This window comes from Erythrolamprus reginae, chromosome Z (genome assembly GCF_031021105.1).
Source record: "Erythrolamprus reginae isolate rEryReg1 chromosome Z, rEryReg1.hap1, whole genome shotgun sequence".
NCBI lineage: Eukaryota > Metazoa > Chordata > Lepidosauria > Squamata > Dipsadidae > Erythrolamprus > Erythrolamprus reginae.
This window is the reverse complement of record NC_091963.1, coordinates 134,748,877-134,771,308: the sequence shown is the minus strand read 5'-3', so window position 1 is coordinate 134,771,308 and position 22,432 is coordinate 134,748,877. Positions and strand designations below refer to the sequence as shown.

General features: G+C 42.4%; 1 protein-coding gene across 1 annotated transcript; it reads right to left on the bottom strand.

Moving 5' to 3' along the window:
* Positions 1 to 664: 664 nt before the first annotated feature.
* On the bottom strand, positions 665 to 11,767 carry LOC139154469 (mitogen-activated protein kinase 1-like). Its single transcript, XM_070729102.1, has 9 exons — positions 11,411 to 11,767; positions 9,664 to 9,846; positions 8,916 to 9,105; positions 8,673 to 8,789; positions 8,034 to 8,148; positions 7,700 to 7,831; positions 4,114 to 4,223; positions 3,813 to 3,953; positions 665 to 2,384 (listed from the first exon to the last, which is right to left on the bottom strand). Exons 1-8 carry the CDS (start codon positions 11,572 to 11,574, stop codon positions 3,834 to 3,836), a joined length of 1,131 nt encoding a protein of 376 aa, XP_070585203.1. The 5' UTR covers positions 11,575 to 11,767; the 3' UTR covers positions 665 to 2,384; positions 3,813 to 3,833.
* Between the last annotated feature and the right edge of the window lie 10,665 nt (positions 11,768 to 22,432).

The following is a 22,432-nucleotide window of genomic DNA, read 5'->3' as shown; positions in this document are numbered from 1 at the left end:
ACTCTTCTGACAGTTGCAGTGTCCCCATGGTCACGTGATCAAAATTTGGATGCTTTATTTATGATGCTTGCAGTGTCCTGGAGACATGTGATCCTCTCTTGCAGTGGTGGGCTATGAGCCGGAACGCTAAATTACACTCACCACCGTGGCTCCTAAGTTCTTGTGGGGCCAGCGCGATTTTGCTGCTGCACCTGTAGAGCCACAGGTGTGCCCGTGTTTCGGTGAGTTTTTTGCTTCCGCGCATGCTGAAACACAGGTGCACCGGCGGCTCCATGCGCGATTTTGCTACCTCCACAGGTGCAGCAACAAAATCACACTGGTCCCACAAGAACTTACGAGCCGCGGCAGTGAGCGCAATTTAGCGTTCCGGCTCGTAGCTCACCGCTGCTCTTTTGCGATCTTTTAACCATCAAGGTCAATGAGGAATTCAAATTCACTTAATAGACCTGTTGCTAAAGTAACAACTGTGGTGCTTCATTTAACAACTGTGGCAAGAAAAGTGGTAAAATGGGGAAGAGACATCTTGGCTGGTAATGGAAATTTTGGGCTCAATTGTGGTCATATGAAATATGACACCGTCTCAGGTCACTGACCTTGTAACTTAAAAGGGCTCCAATTGAACGATCCACTCCCCCCAACCCCCAAATTAAGACGTAACAGCTGCTGAAGGAATAAAGGAATGATTTATTTCAGGGTCTTTATACAATCCAAAGCAGGGAAGGATGGAGAAGCATTAATTCCCTTTAATGCAAATTCCTTCAAATGGCAACACACCCTAGGAAGAAAGCTCACTGCATATCATCACAACTGGGACAAGCAGGCAATGCTGTCTGAACACAGAAGCTTCTCCTTCATTCAAATGGAAGATTAAGGGAAACAAAAATAATAATCCCAAATTCCACTGTTCTGCTTAGAGCATTTCTTTTCTTTGAGAACTAGAAGTTTCAGGAAAAACAACTGGTACTGAAAAATGGCACAAGTAGAAGGGAGAAGCCACCTCAGCACCAGTTTTATTCATTTATTTATTTATTAGATTTGTATGCCGCCACTCTCCGTAAACTCGACAGTTTTCCTAGAAATGGCTGACTTTCAAGGAGGGGAGAGGTTCATTTCCACTCATGACAGTAGACACCCAAACAATCCCCTATATTTCTCCAAAAACAACAAAAAAACCCTTTCTATCTGGCACAGTCTGGTGGTTTTAGGGCAGCAGGACTCTCCCTTTAGAAAACAGAACTGTGGTCGGTGATTTTATTGATTGATTGGACTTATATGCTGCCTACTCTCTCCCCACCCCTTTTCAATTCATACTGTAAGCTCCACTCCTTGTCTGATGAAGAGCGGGAGTTAAAAATAGGCATTTAAAAATATTGAGAAAGGAATGGAGGGCAGCCATGTTAGTTCGTAGCAGCAAGAAGACAAAGTGCTGTGCCATTGCAGAGGCCAACTGATTTCTCAAGATATGCAGCAGTTTACACATACACACACACTCACCCAATTTTTTAAATGCAAGGGCAGAGAAGGAAGGCAGACAACCAAAAATCTTATAGTCTCTGGGCTGAGGAAGCAGAAGAAATGTAAGGGCTTCCTTTTCATCTGCACGGTTTCTTACATAATGGTTAGAAGTAGGAGGGGAAGGTATCTGTCGCTTTCAAACCAGACACTTTTTTCCATCATCACAAGATCTTTCCTTGCACTGCATTTCAGAAGTTCCTTAAAATGACCACCAAGGTTGGATGTGCATCTCAGGTGCTTCAAAAGTGGCATAAATCAGTTGATAAACACCAGCACAGACATGCCTTCTATTTGTGCAGGAAGAAATCAAGGCTCCCGGATTCTTATTAAGGAGTGCTGCAGAAAAGCTGGGCAGTCAGAAAGTTTAAGGTTCTGCTCCCAGTTTTCAAAATGTAGTGAGGTTTAGAAGATTACAGAAGAAAGATACAAAGTGTATGTCCAGGAACCAGAATCTGATTTCAGTTGCCCTTGCTAATAATGCCCAAGGGATCAGAAAATGGCCCTGCTCAAATAGGATTAGTTCATTAACTCATTAACAAAGACAGTAAAATGCCAAAAAAGGAGACGACACCCCTTTCGTTGCTTTGAAAAGGGATAAAGGGAGGGGAGACTGTTTTCTTTTTCCTCCGATAGGGAGGGAGCAGTCCCCTCCCTTCCCCAACCTGGGCACCAGGGTCTCACCCCAAAACATCACATTACGGGGGTCCAGAGATGGGTTACCAGGGTTCACAGCCACGTAGCAAAGCGCAGTTGTACAGCAAGTCTACAGGGGCACCCTGGAGTTGGTACCCCTGAATCCTGTGCTCCCCTCAACATTCCAAAAGGGGAGCTGGGTACAATCCCAAATCATCTCCTGGTGAAGCAGCAACCTGAAAGAAGAAGGGATCCTATGAAAATTGACCAGCTAGTAACTGGGAGGTCTTGACCACAGCTCTACTGTGTACATTAAGATGTAGCCACACTTAAGTCTCTGAATACTAGTATATTATAAAACACAGACTTGTCATAAACAGCTCATCTCTCTTGCTACAAAACATGAGCAATCCAGGAGAAGAGCTGTGATGTTACACCCCATAGAATATCAAACTTTTTTGAGGTGAAATCAGTCCCCACCTTTTTAGCCTTCTAGAATAGCCTTAAAACCTGGCCCTACGGATTGGCCGTGGGTCCTGATTGAAGCATTCCAGACTGAAGGTGGATAATGGACATACAGAAGATCCTACCTCCACCCTGTTTGCATTTTGCTCTCTTCCTTAGCCATCCTATTTTAATATTAATATTCAATTATATTTGTTATGTTTTATATTGTTTTTATTTATTGTAAGCCACTTAAGAGTCACCAGATGGAAAGATGGACAGCACATACATTTAATAAATAAATCATGGGGATAACCAGAGGATCTGCTGATCTTTTTACACAGGACCATTGTTCCCTCTAAGCTGCGCGCGACTGCGTGCGGACACCCCAAAACACCCCACCGCCCGCGCCTCCAGCCCCCTTGTGCCCCTGGCTTCTCGCTGCTGTCTCCTGCCCGCCCCCCCGATCCACCTCTTTTTCCTGCTCCGCTTCCCACCTTAAGGCGCAGCTCCTCCCGCAGCGGGAAAGCCTGCCCCGCCGCTCTCGCAGTCCCTTCGCTGAGAGTGCTTTCGTTCCGGGCTCTCAGCGAGGGGGCTGCAGGAGAGACAGGGCAGGCATTCTCACAGCAGAGGCCGGCAAAGGTGATTTTCAATGTCGGGCGCGCGAGTGCGCGCACTCCCCATCTCCCTGCCAGCCCACTCGGAACATTCAAAATAAGAAAAACTATACTTTTCCGCCCACACCGGAAAAAAAATTAGAGGGAACATTGCACAAGACTGCTGTTTAATCCACTTGTTTCAATAGAGAAATTGGCAGTGGATGGAAACTAATCAAGGAGAAACAACCTAGAACTAAGAAGAAATTTCCTGACAGAACAATTAGTCAATGGAACAGTTGCCTCCAGAAATTGTGAATGCTCCAACACTGGAGGTTTTAAAGAAGGGATTGGACAACCCTTTTGTTTGAAATGGTATAGGGTTTCCTGCCTGAGCAGGGGTTTGAAGGCCTCCAAGGCCCCTTCCATCTCTGTTGTTCTATTCTATGCTAAATTGATTCTTCCAAGGCAGAGGGCTCTGAGAATGGTGCCTTGCTTAAGAAATCCCCTCTTCAGATTTACAAGTAATGTCATGATTAGGGGACCGGATTCATAGGCTACATCCCTGGGTTGAAAGGTTTCTCTGAGGCTAAACTAGCTACCCTGGAAGATGAGCAGCTATACCTGCACTGGCCTGAACAGATCTCAGGGCCCTTGATAGGCAGGCTGGAATCGTGCAGTTTCTTCAAATATCAGTTCTTTCAGCTTCTCTTTGGGCAAGTCATCCAGCTCCATGTCAAACCTGAACGGTTCCTCAGCAACTGGCTAGTGTGAAGTAAACAGACAGAAATAGAGAGAGAAAAACAGAATGTAGAAATTCTGCTTCCAACCCACATTAAGGCCATGATGTCAATGAGCCCTCCTCTGGTCATCCTTTTAAAAGATCCCACCACTACCCGCCATCTTTGAAGAAAAGAACCCGCACCTCATCTGAAGGGTCATAGTACTGCTCCAGGTAAGGGTGTGCCAAAGACTCCTCCACTGTGATACGCTTATTGGGGTTAAAGGTCAACATTTTATCCAACAGGTCCAGAGCTGAAAGGAATAATATACATATATTTATGAATGAAACGATGCAGGATCAGTTGCTGGACCACAAGTGACAACAAGAATATTCCATTTTGTTTATTAAAGGAATGGTTGTGATGCATCCCCTAGTGGTAGCAGAGAGCAATGCAGGAAACATCTGTCCGATTTCTGGTAATTTGTCTAAGCAAGCAGATGAAATCCGAAGACTGAGTCGGAAGCTCATTTTCCCCATTAAAAACCCCTTGCTGATTCAGACCAGAGATCTGGGCCAGCATCCTCCCTAAAGCAGGGGTCTCCAACCTTAGCAATTTGTGGATTCCTCAGCCAACATGCTGGGAGTTAAAGTCCCGGTATCTTAAAGATGCCAAGGCTGAAAAATGCTGACTTAAACAATGGCTACCCCTATGAAAAAAACATAGTTACAGTGGTACCTCGAGATACGAGTTTAATTCGTTCCGGACCTGGGCTCTTAAGTCGAGCAGCTCTTATCTCGAACGACTTTTCCCCATAGGAATTAATGTAAATAATTTTAATTGGTTCCAGCCCTCAAAAAACTCACAAAGTTAGTCTAAATTATGCAGAAAGACATGTTTTTAATGAAGAAATGTACATGTACATATAAATGAATAATGAAGTTTCTTTCACTTAACTTGTAAACTTTCTTAAACTTTTAAATTTACATATGTTCAACTTCTCTGCCACCCAATCCTGTAGGACAGAGGTCCCCAACCCTTTTTGCACCAGGGACCGGCTTTAAGCGATCAAGAGAGGAATGGGTGAATGAATGGACGGAGGGTGGGAAGGAAGGAAGGAAAGAGGGAAGGGACAGGAACAGAGGAAGGAAGCAAGGAAACTTATGAAAGGGGAGAGTAAGAGAGGAATGAGTGAAGGGAGGGAGGGAGGGAAGAAGGTGGGAAGGAGAAAGAAAAGAAGAAATAGAGGAAGGGAAGGTAAAAGAGAGAAAGAAAAAGAGCAAAAAAGAAAGAAAGAAAGAAAGAAAGGGGGAAGGGACAGGAATAGAGGAAGGAAGCAAGGAAACTTATGAAAGGGGAGAGTAAGAGAGGAATGAGTGAAGGGAGGGAGGGAGGGAAGAAGGTGGGAAGGAGAAAGAAAAGAAGAAATAGAAGGGAAGGTAAAAGAGAGAAAGAAAAAGAACAAGAAAGAAAGCTGCAAGCCCCCCCCCGAGCCCCCCAGGCCGGCTGCAACCTTTTAAAACACGCGCGCCGCTTCGCAGCTGTCTCCTGAAGCCAAACGCGGAAGTTAGCGTTTGGCTTCAGGAGACAGCTCCTTGGCGCTTGTATCTCGAATTTGGGCTTGTAAGTAGAACAAAAATATCTCTCCCCTCCCAGCTCTTATCTCGAGTTGCTCTTAAGTAGAGCAGCTCTTATGTCGGGGTTCCACTGTATTAGTTTCTATAAATTACGTTTTTGGTATGATTGATGTTACTGACCAAATACTTCTCATCTCTTGATATGTTGCTAGAAATCTCATATAATTTTATATGAAAAAAACCTTCCATTTCTTTATTCAAAATCTTTGTTGCCAATTTATCCATATATTAGAGCACCCACCCTTAACCAATTTTGTTTTCTTCTCCAGCTGCCAATTCAATTTTTGAAATGAGACAATCTAAAAGACAGTGTAAGCTTAGATAGCAATATTCTTACATGCAAATGCTAATACTTTCTTAATTTTTTTAATAATTTAAAGTTTTTTATTACTATAGCAGCTTGAATTCATATGAACAATATCTTTAATACAACTTTCCTGGTTATTCATAGTCTATTCAGATCCTTAAGTCTATTTATCTTAAGCCTTATTTAGGAAATAAATAAATCTAGCAGGATCTTTACACCAATATTTACCATTTTGCACTTAATGGTGCGGCCTCATTCTTCCCTGGGAAAGATATATACATAAAAGCTAGATTAACAAATGATGGCCAGGACAGACAATAAAAGATAAAGAGGCCTTGAAAACTGATGTTTGATGGGAAAAAGATGATTTTAGAGAATACAAAATTGGACAATAGAAATTGGATAGATCACATGAAAATAAGTTTCTATACACACTATTGAAGCTTTACATTACCTAACTTGGGAGAAGGTGTGTGTGTGTGTGTGTGAGCGCGCAGACATAAGTGTGTCTCATTCTGTAGATGGTTAATGAAGTAAGGCACCATTTCCTCCCAGTGTGCATCTTGCTCCCTTCCTTCCCATCTTATTAATTTTAAATCAATTGTAATGTTAATATTTAGTGTCTTAATATTTTAATATGTTATGATTCTATGCTGCCTTGAGTCACATTTAGGCAAGATGGACAGCATGTAAGTTTAAATAAATAAATAAATAAAACATATTGTCTATTGTATAATATTACTATTTATCGTGTAATAATATAAGTACGGTTGTACACATCTGGGCACTCCTAGTCTAGAGTTCCCTTCTATCGCCACAGCAAAACCATTGATCTCTGAAACCTAATGCAACATTTTGTCTCAAAAAAGGAACAAAACCTTTGACCCTCTCCCAGTAACATTACTTCACTATCACCATATATCCTACATCATTCAGCCACAAAAAATTGCCTGCTTCTGTTACAGATTAAGCTGCTCTGGGAATCAGCTGTATTTGAAAAACTGCACATCAATGTCACACAAGATAACTTTTAAAAGCATTTAGAATTAGTATAAGAGATTGTTTGTATATCTGTCTTTCTCTCCTCTTCAGCATGTTACCTTCCACTGAAAGCTGGGAATGATCTGTAACATACACATTTTGTTGTTATTGTCTCAAGGAAGGCTAACCTAAATACACATTTTCAAATTGTGAGGTACAACTGAAGAGAGAGAAAGGAAAGTAGCCTCCCCTTACAGAGAATGCACAGACTATTTAAATGACAGAAGAATTCTCTTTTCCTGCTATCCCTTATTGGAACCCTAACAATCTAACAAAATCAGGGGTGGGGAACTACGGCCCTTTTATGACTTGTGGAATTCAACTCCCAGAATTCCTGAGCCAGCCATTTAGGCCGTAATTCCCACCTCTAGCCTAAATGAAAGGAGACGGAAATGTGGGGCCATGTACCATGTGTGTGGTTTTTGGCACACTATTCGGTTTTTGCATAAAGATCTCCAACCACTTTAAAAAGTATAGCCAGTTTTTAAATGATGAAATATAGAAATGGTCTTCACCCAAACTGGGCCCTACTAGTGGATGGATGACTTGGTGAAAGTTTTACAGAATAGTTGAGGGTACAGAAGTTTAATTTTTAAATAAAATAAAACACGTACAGATAGGCTTGTCTATTTCTAAAGTGTGCAATTAAAAAAACTCTCTGATGTCAAAATATTGATTTTGATGGAACAGTAATAGTGCCTACCAAGCTACAAAAGACTGAAGAATTCTTTATTTATCAATAAAGAGACAAACATGCCAGGCAAAGGACAAAGCCATGCTTTTTCAGCCTTCCTTCTCCCTTACCTTTGGAATCAGCTTTTGGGAACAGTTTAGCCCAGGGAACTTTGGGCTTTTGAGGCAATGACTGGAGATAATTACGAGCCTTTGTGTTGATGATGCAGTTCAGGTCATCCTGCGATGGGGAGCCCAAAATACCTGTATAGATGGGTGGAGAGAGAGCCATTGCACATCTATGTAACTGCAATCCCTAGAGGAGAAATGGGCATTAAACTTATAATGGGGAGGCCTTATGAGCAAGAAAAAGACAGAATCAGTCACTGATTCAAGAAGCTGCTCAGAATAAGTCTTCTACAAGGCCACCCTGTCAAAGCCTTTATTCTGTCACCTTCCCTCTTACCCAAGATGTGGTTCAGCTGGTCCAGGTAGTGCTTGCCAGGAAAGATAGGTCGATTTGACAGCATCTCGGCCAAGATGCAGCCCACTGACCATATATCAATGGACTTAGTGTAACCCTGAGAAGGGGGAGAAAATACAGAAATAGAAGCTAAGGATTTATGTAATCATTCTTTTATTGACATGGATGTGTTTCCTTTCTAGCATATAAACTTTTCAGTTTAATGTAAGGGAGGCATCTTAAGTTGTGGAACCAGAAAAGGAAATATTTTCAGGAAAACTTAAGCTTCTGCAGCCTAGCCTATGCAACGGTCTTCCTTATACTAGCATCCTTCAGTTAGGCCAACGTGTGGGTTAAGTATGCTGCAACTGCTATGGTAATTTGTACAAGCAAGTGAAAGATAATATAAGGATTGTGATGCTGTGGTTCTGCTGCGCATTGAAACTTTATAAATATTCATTTCCAGGCTGATCTGAGCTTCAGAATCATGTTACAATTTAATCATGTTGTTTTTATGGCAGGTGCAAGGCATTACCTTTTCTTTTTTTTAAGTTGGGAAACCATACTCAACTAAACTGGAGATATAATAAATGTTTTTTGGGTGTTCTGGCTAACACGTTCTATTCATTCTAATTAATTTACCTTGGAATTAAGCATGATTTCAGGAGCTCGATACCAGCGAGTGGCAACATACTCTGTTAAGAATCCTGTGTGATCGTGGTCTGGATCAGCAATTCGGGCTAAGCCAAAATCACAGATCTGTAAGAAGAGAGAGAACCATGGAGTGGCAACCCCAAATAAATGGAGAATAATTGCCCTGAAGAAGGAAGCGAGAAGAGATTGTGGCCAGGCGCAGAAGGCCTAGCAAAAGATTTAGAATGCCACCTTCAGGTCACATGTGGTGTTGATGAGAAGATTGCTTGGCTTCAAATCCCGGTGAAGCACATTGGCAGAGTGAATGTATTTCAGCCCTCGAAGAATCTGATAGAGAAAGTAGCAGATATGGTCATTGCTGAGTTGCTGGGTCTTCAGAAGCTTATAAAGATCCGTCTCCATCAAATCCTGAACTATATATCTGAAAAAAGACAAACAATACCCCTCTCCACCAGGAAAGGGGAAGGAAGGGAAGATGTCAAGGAAAGTAACTTCCTGCAGAGAATATAGAAGACAGCATCTCCAGAAGTGGTCAAATAAATTGTGCTTGCTTTTAATAGCCCAAAGCCAGAAAGAAGCATCACTGAAGCCAGATTCACACCAGGTTCAATTAATCTCCTGTATAAAGTAGATCATCATCACTTTTCCAGCTGCTGCATAAAAAAAAGCAAAGGGATGTGACTGAAGAAGCGTTCTTAATTTTAGAGGAGATAAAAGAAGGGACAACTGTTTCATGTCCAATTATTAAGAAAGCAACACCTGGAGCCATGCCAGAAGACAAATGGAAGCCAGCCCAGTTTCTGGCATAATCATACCCTATTATATTAAGAATGAGCTAAAGCTTCTAAGCAGTGCATTTCATTAAAAATGGACCAGAATAAGACTGAATAGATTATAGAACATTTTCTCTATGCATACACTTTTCTCCAAGCAGATCTCCTTCCACATGAAAAGACACAAGACTGGTCTTCAAGGATACACATCACGCATCTGATCTATGGTAGGTGCACGAAGAATGTCATTAATGCCAATGACATTTTCATGTTTGAAGCGCAGGAGTATCTTGATCTCTCGCAGTGTGCGTTGGCAGTATGTCTGGTGCTCAAAAGGACTGATCTTTTTAATTGCAGCTCGGATCTTGTTGACGTGATCATATGCTGAACTGTAAGGAAACAAATGCAAATGCATACTGGAATCCTCAGTATATTTTTATTTATTTTCACTTCATTTCTACAACTGCCTATCTCAGATAAGTGACTCTACAATCCTTTACTATCTAAACTGGTAAGTAATGTCACTCTCCAATGGAAGAGGATTACTGTAAAAATTCACAAGAAGAAACATTCTTTGCACAAGATGAACCACCAGAAAGCTTGAATGTTTATTTTAATTTTGGACTTCAACAGAAGAGCAAAGGAAGGAATGAGAAAACACTAATAACACATTATACCAATGTGGGACAACAACTATTATAATCTGAGAAAGAGCTGGCTGTTGCCAAGGCTACCGAACAGAAGTGAAACCTCTGAGATCTCAGCAGCAGATAGGTTTTGCAAATCTAGAAAACGGGCTTGCTTGATAAGTGTATCATGCAAATACAATTCCAACATCCAATATATGGTCTACCACAGAAACACTTGGGGACATGCATGTGTTGCACTCATTAATACCAATTATATTAGTTCCCAATCTACACAGATCGGATTACGAGCAATAAAAAATGGAAAATTACAGAATATGGGAGGTCTGATACAAGACCCAAGTTACTGATGTTAAATGACTGGCTGTTTGGAATAAAAGAATTCTCAATAAACATCTTGTTTACAGCACTCAAGACAGTCCTGTTTAAGACACCCTTAGCCTTAATGTAAACCAAAGGCTGAGCAGAGCAAAGAAGCCAGTATTATAATTTGATCAATTAACACTTAGCACAGTTGGTGAAGATATATCTGCCCTGAAGAGATAGTGATCTAAGCAGGCTGAGGCTGACACCTGGATGGGGGCTGCTGTGCATGAAGATTTATTGGAGAGATACAGGCTTGCCAACACTTCAGAGAAATGTCCTGTGATTTATGGAAGTAAATAAAGCTCATCATCAGGCTGTTTTACTAAACCTGCTTCTCCCATAGAGAAAAGGAAAGTTTTTAACCTTTAACGGCTTTTTGTTTTTTGTGTCTCAATACCGACAAATACAAAAAAAGTAGTTTTACCAGTTAAGTATACTGGGAATAAAGTAACTCCCATCTTCTAAGCCTTTCACAGGAAATCTGCAAATATTGGCAGAGGAAGATAACAGCCTGCGAAGTCTGCTTTCGGGGAGGCGCTCGGAATACAACAATGACTTGGCAGGGCTGGCTGAGGCGACTGTTTTGGGTTGTAGAAGCCAGATTTGACAGACAGCCGCTCCATCGCGCCCCTTGCAACGGGATGGATCCGAACTCGCCACAGGAGCCCAATGTGGAAAGAAAAGACCCGGCGGGGCAAGGACCCCTTATAGGAATTCGGGGAGGGCGGAGGGGAAGCAAGCTCCGGATCAAGTAAAATAACGTGCAGCCTTGTAGGACTTGTAGGTAACGAAGAAACAACATGGCGGAAGCTTTTAACGGCAGGTACGGTGGCCGTGCGAAGCCAGTTTGCAGGAAGAGACACGCAAGATAACTCTTGGGACATTTTACCCAAGTATGGTTCCCGTTGAGGGCCAATCTGCAGGGCTCGCGCTCACTTACCAGACCATGCCGTATGCCCCCTCGCCGATGTACTGCAGGTCCGTATAACGTGGTCCCACGTCAAATGCCTGACCTTTCACGGTCTCGACTGCCAATCTTGGCACTCCGGACACTGGCACGGCTCCCGCCCCGCCCGGGGCTGCTGTCGCCGCCGCTGCAGCCATAACTGATCTAATCAAGGAGCTCCTGCAGCCGCTCCTATCCCCGCTTTACCCGGAACCGACACCGCCCGATCACACCGCGCATGCGCTCGTAGAAGCAAACGGCGAGGACAGCACTGCCCATGCGCTCCTCGGGAGCTGCGGCTGGAGCTCTTTCACATAGCGCATGCCTCCGCGTTGACTACTGGCGTTGTGCGGACCGCGGCGCGTCCGGATTGGATAGAAATGTCAGGAGCCAACCCGGAAGCGCCGCGCCCCAAACATTCCACACCACGGTGAGGTCCCACCCTCGGGCTCGCGCGCGCTTGGCTCCCATTGGGCCCCGCCTTTTGGCTCAGCGCGCCTCCAATCCTTTTCTTGACGCTGCGCCTATGGGCTTATTTTTAACGGGATGCTTTCCCCCTTCATCCGTATCGGGGGTTCGATTCCCCGCAACGGGCATCCTCGACACGAGTTTCACCTGATTAATTTAGCCGCGGTCCATTTTTTTGGATTCCGCGAAACCCACACTTCAACCCAGGCGCTAAGAAATATGCAACAACGACCATTGGGGGAGTGACGCCTGTTGCACCTGTCGACTGCTCCCGTCCATCAATCGTTTGATAGACGGAATAGTTGCGGCAAGTTCTCCTTCCTGCGTCTTGAATCCAGGATCGCTGCAAAATTCCTTAATTACACGTTGCCTAGGTTTTGCAAAATCTTTTAGGCTCCAACGGGGAAAAGCGACCTTGAGTGTGTGTGTGTGTGTGTGTGTGTGTGTTACCAATTGCAGCACTGCGGTTTTCAGGGGGTTTTCACCTCGAAAGGTGGGAATGGCGTTGTAGATTTCAACAATCTGCTACGAAAAGATGAAAGCATATTTTCCACCCCTAAATTAGAGTAGTGGTCCAGTTTGTGGCTTAGAAACATAGAAGACTGACAGCAGAAAAAGACCTCATGGTCCATCTAGTCTGCCCTTATACTATTTCCTGTATTTTATCTTAGGATGGATATATGTTTATCCCAGGCATGTTTAAATTCAGTTACTGTGGATTTATCTACCACGTCTGCTGGAAGTTTATTCCAAGGATCTACTACTCTTTCAGTAAAATAATACTTTCTCATGTTGCTTTTGATCTTTCCCCCAACTAACTTCAGATTGTGTCCCCTTGTTCTTGTGTTCACTTTCCTATTAAAAACACTTCCCTCCTGAACCTTATTTAACCCTTTACAATATTTAAATGTTTCGATCATGTCCCCCCTTTCCCTTCTGTCCTCCAGACTATACAGATTGAGTTCATGAAATCTTTCCTGATACATTTTATGCTTAAGACCTTCCACTATTCTTGTAGCCTGTCTTTGGACCCGTTCAATTTTGTCAATATCTTTTTGTAGGTGAGGTCTCCAGAACTGAACACAGTATTCCAAATGTCTCTTTTTTTAAAAAAAAAAATAGTTTTATTAAGTACATATAAACATTAAAAAAGACGTACAAAATACAAATGAACATCAAACAAAACAAACAACATTTACAAATATATATATAAAACCCCTAGGTACTTCTGTGGTAAATTGTCTTAATGTTACATTTTCATTTAGCTATAGATCTTATAAATTATATTTCCTTTTCAGTTATTTATAAATCTATTAATAAAAATTGAGCAATCAACATGTTTAGTTCCGACCCCAATAAGATATGATATGGTATTTTCTCTATAGATCTATTAATAAGTGAGCAATTGACACCTTTAGTTCTGACCCCAATAAGATATGGTATACAGGACATGGTACGATTGCATTAATGTGATTTTAATTATTTTATTTTATTGTGAGCTGCCCGGAGTCCTTTGGGAGTGGGCGGCATACAAAAAATAAACCTGTCATATCCAAACTTATAGAATCCTATATTTTGAACAACTGCTCTTATTTCAGATCGTGCAGAATGCAGCTGCGAGAGCAATCATGGGCTTTCCTAAATATGCCCATGTCACACCAACACTCCGCAGTCTGCATTGGTTGCCGATCAGTTTCCGGTCACAATTCAAAGTGTTGGTTATGACCTATAAAGCCCTTCATGGCACTGGACCAGAATATCTCCGGGACCGCCTTCTGCTGCACAAATCCCAGCGACCAGTTAGGTCCCACAGAGTTGGCCTTCTCCGGGTCCCATCAACTAAACAATGTCGTTGTTTAGGGGAAGAGCCTTCTCTGTGGTAGCCCCAACCCTTTGGAACCAACTCCCCCCAGATATCAGAGTTGCCCCCACCCTCCTAGCCTTTCGTAAGCTCCTTAAAACCCACCTCTGTCGTCAGGCATGGGGGAATTGACATGTTCCCTCCCCCTAGGCTTATAAAATGTATGCATGGTACGCTGGTGTGTATGATTGGTTTTAATTTGTGGTGTTTTTTAAATTAACTTAAATATTAGATTTGTTTTACATTGTATTGTTATTGCTGTGAGCCGCCCCGAGTCTGCAGAGAGGGGCGGCATACAAATCTGATTAAACTTAAACTTAAACTTCTATCCTGTTCTAAATGTAAATAAAGCTAGAAGCACTTGAGTTTCAATTGTGCAGTGGCAAGAATCCTCCCTGGGCTGCCTTTATTTGCTATATTTGCTATATTAAACTTCCGCTTTTAGTGAACTCTTTGAAATGCATTACAATAAACATAAACCCAATCCATTTTCTAAAATTGGCTGGAAATCAGCAAGCACATTTGAAATTCTAGCAACTGAAACAGCCTTCAGAATAAGCCCTGTAATAGCAAAAACCACACGCTCAATCTTTTTGCTGGAAGCACATTAAAAAGGTAAGGTTTCACTCCACCCACGGGAGAGAGCAAAAAACAGACTAGCAGCTGGGTCAGTAATAATCAGAACTTGATTGCTGATAGATCTTAATGGGTTACTTTGAAGAAAAAAAAAATTCCCAATGTATTTATAATTAATTCGTATTCACTTATAGTTCTTTCGCTCTGTATACATATGTTTGCATTTTGTATAGAAGACAATATTTGTCAACCATCCTGTTGAATTTTGTATTTATGCCAGCTATCAATAAAACGTGTATGTGAAGTATATCTTATGCATGTGTATTCATTTATCCTGTTTGGTTTTGTGTGTTAAACTATTTTGAACAGCGAGAAAAATAGAATAGTGCTTATCTTTGGGACTTTATTTGTCAATTGATAGGTGTGGTGTATTAATCCAGTATTATTATTTTTTCTATCTCTCTATCTCCTTTCTACTATGTGAACCCCTCTGGAGAAATTAAGATTTTAAAGTACAACTAAATTCAAAGATTTTTATATGTTATATCATAGGAAAGAAAAGTGTGCTGGAAGAGTGGAGAAGAGGAACAAGGACATGGAATGCTTGATGGGTACAGAGATGAGACTGGCTTCTGGGGCATCTTCTGCAGGATCCCTTTCAAACCTGGCAGTGTGGTGGGATACCTCTCTGTATTAGCATGAGGATGGCAGAGAAATACATCTATCTGAAATTTAAATCATAGGGGACATAATAAGAAACTTTATCAGGGAGAATGCACACCTCTGTTGTGACCTATCCACAGTTCCTTCCTTCCTTCCTTCCTTCCTTCCTTCCTTCCTTCCTTCCTTCCTTCCTTCTTCCCTCCATCCCTTCCTTCCTCCTCTTGAGTTTTCCTTCCTTTGCCCATTTCAACATCAAAATCCTCCCCCTTAAACAATGCAAAGTAGGCCCAAAGACATTGCAAGAGGAAATTAATTCTGGTGTTGTAGGAATCTTCTGTATTTTGTATAAAATTTTGAAAGCTTAACACACTTCGTTGACTGTCAAAGTCTTTAACAACAACCCTGTAAAACAGGTCGGTTATAATGCCCTGTTACTGATGGAGGGGCTGGCTGCAATTCTGCCCAGAGAACAAGAGGTTCTTGCTCAGAAGTATGGATTTCTTTATTTTATTTTGACAGAGGGGTATACTTTTAAGTCAGTCTTGAATCCTGGTGACAGCCTGGATAAGTCCCTCAGTTTCCTTGGCAAGATTTTTTTTCCAAAGTAGCTTGCCCTTCCTTCTTTCCTAGGGCTGAAAGTGAAGGACTGGCCTAAGGTCAACCTGCCGACTTCATGCCCAAAGCGGGACTAGAACTCATGATCTCTCAGTTTCTAGACTGGTGCCTTGAAACCACTACACTACACTGGCTCTTTCTGCTGTTCTTTAGACCACAGAAACCCACAACTATGTTTTGTAACAACTTCATTTTTTATTTTTTTTTGGCAAGTAGAAGTACTAACGAAGGAGAATATTTATAGCTCAGGGTTGCAATGAATCCTTGGTTCTCTCTCTGAGTTTCCTTGTTTTCTTGCAAACTTTTTGTTGGTTTCAAGTAGAACTATGGCTAAACTGTATGAGTCTGTGAGGAACAGGGAAGGAAATGGGGAAGGAGAGCAGTGTGGATGAGACGAGGCAACAGAGCCCGGATGTAGGAAGGAATCAAGCAGACACTTCAAAGAGGTTTTGTCTTAATTAACTCAGTGTAACTCTGAATTTTCAAGACTTTTATTCCAGACTAACACTACAAATGTCTTTCTAAAATCCTTCCTTCCTTCCCTTCCCTTTTGTTGAAAGTAATATCCTTCTGGGTTCAGTTCCAAGTGAGAAGAAAGACATTGTTTTTTAATGTTTTAATTTTCATATGTTTTCATTTGTATGTTTTTGTATTTGTTTCAATAAAAAAAAATTTAAAAAAAGAAAGAAAGAAAGTGTCACAGGCGGGCTCCAGAGCCAACACCTGTCCTAACCGATTAGCTTTGTGCTGCAGTGTTATTGTATCTTCCCTCTGTTAGCAGAGCCGGTAAAGGTTAAATCTTGTCAGAGGAAAAGCTCTTCGATGGGGCACCCTCGAGATGTTCATTAAATAATTAGCTGGGATAAGTGGTCTTCCACCCAAACCATTCCCATGGGAACTGATGAAAGTGCTCCGATGAACACCAAGGCCGACATCAAAACCACAGTCTGCATTATCTGCCTCAAGGCCTTTATGAAATTAGATAATAAACAGAGAGGTCAAATTGCTTGAGATTTAGCTCTGTGCTTTTTCCAGTCTGAAAATTGTCCATGAGGCTCAACCAAGCCAAGCTTCCTTTGTAAAGATTTCTTTATCTTACTATCTGAGGGAGGGATTAGTTTTAACATTGGCGGTGGGTTGTAAAATATTTTACCACAGGTTTGCGTGCGCGCTCACATACATGTACAACGCTTCTGCACATGTGCAAAACCATCCCAGGTGGATAGGCGGAGCCTCCCCCCACCAGGCCTACCAGTTCTAATAACCGGTTATTAGAACCGGGAGCAACCCATGGCTGCTTAACATCTATACTTAGCCATTAAAATCTTTTGGGTACGCTAGATCTAGTCAGCTGCCAGATTTATACAAGTGTGATATTGTGGTTTAGTTTACTGTTGACATTGCTTAATGGCTTTGCATGTGTGACACCAGTTATTGTGATCTATCCAATAAACATTGATTAAACCATAATGGCTTAACATAACAGCATAAATTGCGCTGCAAGCAGCTCCTCAAACCCTTCAGGTTTTCTTTTCTTTCCGTAGAAATTTTCTTTCTATGGTAGCAAATTTTGGTAAGGCTTTTGGTGGGCCAAAAAGCCTTGCCAAAATTTGCTACCATAAAAAGAAAATGATCATAGCCATCAAGAGAAATACATATTCAGCTATTTTTCTTTATGTTTAGTTATATTTCATATACAAGTAATGGACAGCCAAAAATTTTACTGCCCCACTGTGGGTGTGGCTTATTTTGTGGGTGTGGCTTGATGGTCATGTGAGTAGGAGTGGCGGGGTAGGAGTGGCTTGCTGGCCATGTGACCATGTGGGAGTGACTTGAACGATCATCAAGGTTCAAGTGAACTATTAAGTCTTTGACTGACAGCCTCACCAGTGTCGCTCGCTGGGGTGATAATTTGCTTTGTGTTTCCTGCGCTCTCCTTCCTGGCCCTCCCACCCCAGGCTGGGTAGCTAGGCGAATAGGTGCCGATCAGCTGTTGAGAAAAGATGGGGGAGGAAATGGGCCCCCCGCAACTTCTACCATTACTGTTCTGCCGCTTTCCGAGGAGGAAGAAGAGGATGGGAGGGGAGGGATAATCACCTGGAGCTGGGCACACAGCTTCATTTCCACCAGTGGAACTGCATTCCACCCCATCCTGCCTGCTGCCCACCCCTGCATTATAAATATATGTAGTTATATTTATATGTAAGTTACCGTAATTTTAGGAGTATAAGACACACCAGAGTATAAGATGCATCTTAGTTTTTGGGTAGGAAAACTGGGGGGGGGGAAATCTACCTACCAGGTTTTCACCTGGCTAGTGTCCTTAGTCTGGTCAGCTTCAGCATATTATTTTATCCCCTGGTTGTTGTGGTTAGCTCTGGCCCAGCTCCTGCCCCAAGGAATGTGCAGGTGGATGTTTTGCTCCCAGTAGAATCTGCCGACGAAGTCTCCTCTGACCAAGGAAGCGTGAGTGACAGGGAAGAGGGGAGTTTGGCAGACAGTCCAGGAGGAGATCAGTCATCTGTATCATCCCTGGATTCTGAACAAGAATTAATGACACATCCACGCATGCGTAGAGTGATGCATAGGAGACAACAACTGAAGGATTATTACAAGAGAAAATGAGGCCACCTGTGGTTGGGTGGGGCTGCTATAATTAGTGCTACAGATAAAAGTGCAGCCTGGTGTTTTAGCCTCATGGCAGTTTATCTGATTCATTGTTTCGTCAAGATCGTGGTTTTTGTGCTGTTCAAGATTGTGTGTGGACTTTCTGGACTTTAGAATTGGACTCAATTTCCCAGTTATTGGGTGAGCAATTGGATTGCATTTAACCTGTGCTTTGTGTGTACCAGAAAATCCCTTTGACATTTAAAAAGGGAGCTGTTTCTGTTTTTCTGTTTATAAAAACCTTTGGCTTTTTCTTTTATCGTGTGGTGTGTGTCTTCCTGGACTAATTACCCTGTAATTATGGGCGGTTGAAACACGCGGGCAGAACACTGGTTAGGGCTGAAAAAAATAATCTTTGGAGGGAGTAGGAATTAAAACAATTCTGCAAAGGCTTAGGACTGGAAAAAACCTTCTTTGGAGGGAATAGGTCACTTTCTCTCAACTCTAGGAAGGAAGCAATGGCAACAACCTGGTCAATAAATCTGCAGGGAGTTGTCCAGGCAGTCTCCAAAAAATGGGCTTCTTTTAAATGTTCAACCATAGTGGAATTTCAAATGTTCTTTTTCTTTTTCTCTCCACTCACCACTCACACGATTGCTTAGCAGCAAAATGGAAGACAGATGTCACACAGAAGGCATCAATTGTTTTGATGTGATGTCTGTGGTTGAAAGGGCTCTCCATACTAACCATGCAGCCTCCCGCCTGTCTTCTCCTAAGTAAGACTTCCCAGCAAATGTCTACTACTGGATTGCAACAATTGTACTTGCAGTTTTCAAACAGAGTAAAGTTTGGACTGTGGTTTGTGCTGCCAGGCACTGAAGGAGATGATTCATCTGGAATGATTGCCTAACTGTGTTCCTTTTTCTCAGGCTGGAAGGAGGATATTCCTTTTGGCAGTCTTGAATCTAATGGCAGGAAAGATGGAGATGATTCAGATATTGTTCAATTCTGGAGCTGCATTTCCAGTCTCGGGAAAACTGTTTTGTCTCCGATTTTAAAATCTTAATTCAGTCTGAGGTTCCCAAATTGTCAGTTCTTCTACTAATAGTGTCAGCAATTGCACTGTTTAAATTTCCTTTGCAGGCGAACACTGTGTTTATGTCCGCTCACTGTAAAACTATTTCCCCATTATTCTACTTCAATGCCTTCAATGGTTCCCAGTGATTCTGGGTGCTATTTATGATCTGCAGAAGCTCTTTCTGGTTTAATATCTCAGTCCTGCCCCTTATTGTACGTCAGGGTGATCACCAGCCTTCCGCTGCCTGCCCCATTTGCGCATCCCAAAATAAGACAGCAAATCCTTGCACTACTGCAATTTCAGTTTTTTGAAGGGAGTGTTAAAATGCAGGCAGTAAAGCATGACAGAACATTGGTGGCACAGTGGTTAGAGTGCAGTACTGCAATAGCTACTTCTGCTGATAACTGGCTACCAGCAATTTGGCAGATTGAATCTCAATAGGCTTCCTTGGTCTTGAAAGCTTAGAACTACGACACCTAAGTATTGCCCACAAGATCATATGCTGCAACGTTCTACCTGTCAATGACTACTTCAGCTTCAATCGCAACAGCACAAGAGCACGCAACAGATTCAAACTTAATATTAACTACTCCAAACTTGACTGTAAAAAATATGACTTCAGCAACCGAATTGTCGAAGCATGGAACTCATTACCTGACTCACTAGTGTCAACCCCTAACCCCCAACAATGTGTATTATGTATTGGAATAAATGAATGAATGAATGAATAAACAAACAAACAAACAAACAAACAAACAAACAAACAAACAAACAAGGTTGATTCAGCCTTCCATCCTTCTGAGGTGGGTAAAATGAGGACCCAGATTGTTAGGAGGCAATATGCTGACTCTCTGTAAACCGCTTAGAGAGGGCTGTAAAGCGGCATATAAGTATAAATGCTATTGCTATCTGGACCATTTCATCCATCCCTATTTGGCCTTTAAGTCTTCCCTACAACCATATAAATAAGCCCTACCCACTCTGATGGTGTCACTGACCCATGCATACATATATACAGTATTGGGCTGCCCCCAGTATGCCTGAGATTGCCAATCTGGTAGCAGAAACAGTGATGTATGTGCGGTGAAAGGCTACCTAAATTTTTACTACCACATTGTGGGTGTGGTTTATGCATTTTCTTTCATTTTCTTCCAGTGCAAATTGGGGGCTTTGGGGTGGAGCTCCATTTTCCCTACCCCACTGTGTTCCCTCCATCCGGGCAGCACCCACCCCTGTGTATGCACATCTGCACATCTGCATGCCCCCACTGCAGGCATATGCCCCCCTGCGCAACCCCATGCAAGAATTTGCTTCCGCGCATTTGTGCAAGCAAAGAATTCAGCAAAAATCACTGAAATATAATGCGAGGATGCTCACACACACATGAGGCTTCAGCGGTTTTTGTGCTTTCTTTGCTTCTGCTCATGCGCAGAAGCAAAGAAATAACTGAAAATCATTGAAATCCCACGTGTGCAAGCGTCCTTGTGTGAGATTTTGGCGATTTTCACTGATTTTTTGCATGGGGTGCAAAGAAAAATGCTTGCACAAATTCTTGCATGGAGTGGGTGTGCACCCACAACCCCGCATGTGCGCACATGCTGACCTCTGGGACAGATCTGATAGGGAAAGTAAGTGCGGCCATTCAGTGCATACATACATACATGCATACATACAATCATGGGCTGCCAGTTGTTGGTGCTCATGGTGCACTCCACGCATGCGTACACCTGGCACACATGCCCATGCATGCACTTGGCGAAATTTGGCTGATGCGCATGCGCAGCAACTGAAATCTCACATGAGCATCCTCGTGCGAGTGAGATTTGGCCAATTTTTGCCCAAATGTCCCTCGCAGGAGGATGCTCTTGCAAGGTTTCAGTTGCTGCGCATGTGCATCAGCCAAATCTCGTGCAAGCGCACGCACAAACACAAAGACACACACATGCACAGAGCACACCGTGAGTGGCTGGCAGCCCATCACTGTGTATGTATGTATGTATGAATGCATTTATGTATGTATGGGTCAGTGACATCATCGGAGTGGGTAGGGCTGCCCCCACCCTCCTTGCCTTTCGTAAACTCCTTAAAACCCACCTCTGCCGTCAGGTATGGGGGAATTGAGACATCTCCCCCGGGCCTATACAATTTATGTATGGTGTGTCTGTGTGTATGTCTGCTTTAATAATGGGGTTTTAATGTTTTTAAATTATTAGATTTGTCATGAATTGTTTTATTGTTGTTGTGAGCCACCCCGAGTCTACGGAGAGGGGCGACATACAAATCTAATAAATAATAATAATAATAACTACATGGCTCAGTTGTATGGGTCCAAAGACGGGCTACAAAAATGGTGGAAGGTCTTAAGCATAAAACTTATCAGGAAAGACTTCATGAACTCAATCTGTATAGTCTGGAGGACAGAAGGGAAAGGGGGGACATGATTGAAACGTTTAAATATGTCAAAGGGTTAAATAAGGTCCAGGACGGAAGTGCTTTTAATAGGAAAGTAAGCACAAGAACGAGGGGGCCCAATCTGAGGTTAGTTGGGGGCAAGATCAAAGGCAACATGAGAAAATCTTATTTGACTGAAAGAGTAGTAGATGCTTGGAACAAACTTCCAGCAGACGTGGTTGGTAAATCCACAGTAACTAAATTTAAGCATGCCTGGGATAAACATATATCCATCCTAAGATAAGATACAGGAAATAGTATAAGGGCAGACTTGATGGACCACGAGGTCTTTTTTTCCCATCAATCTTCTATGTTTCTATGTTGTTACTGCCAAGGAACCAGGGCATGTAACTGCAAAGCAACTTGAACCAAAGCACGAAACCTGCACAACTGAAGAAAAGAGAGAAATAATCAAATATTACTACCAGGCAGAACCAACAGCCAGGGGATTTCAAAAAACAATGATGCAACTTTAGGAAGGAAAAACACCCGGAAAGTGATGTAACTGAACAAAGATTAATGGATCAAAGACGCTTCATCATCCGTAATAAACCTTTCATAGATGTAGAAATGCAACATCTAGAAATATTAGCAAGTAATGATGAACAAGCTGCAGAAACTGCTCCAACACAGGAACAAACTGACCAGCTAGTGGAAGAAACCAACATACAGAATGAAGATCCTCCTGTGCAACAAT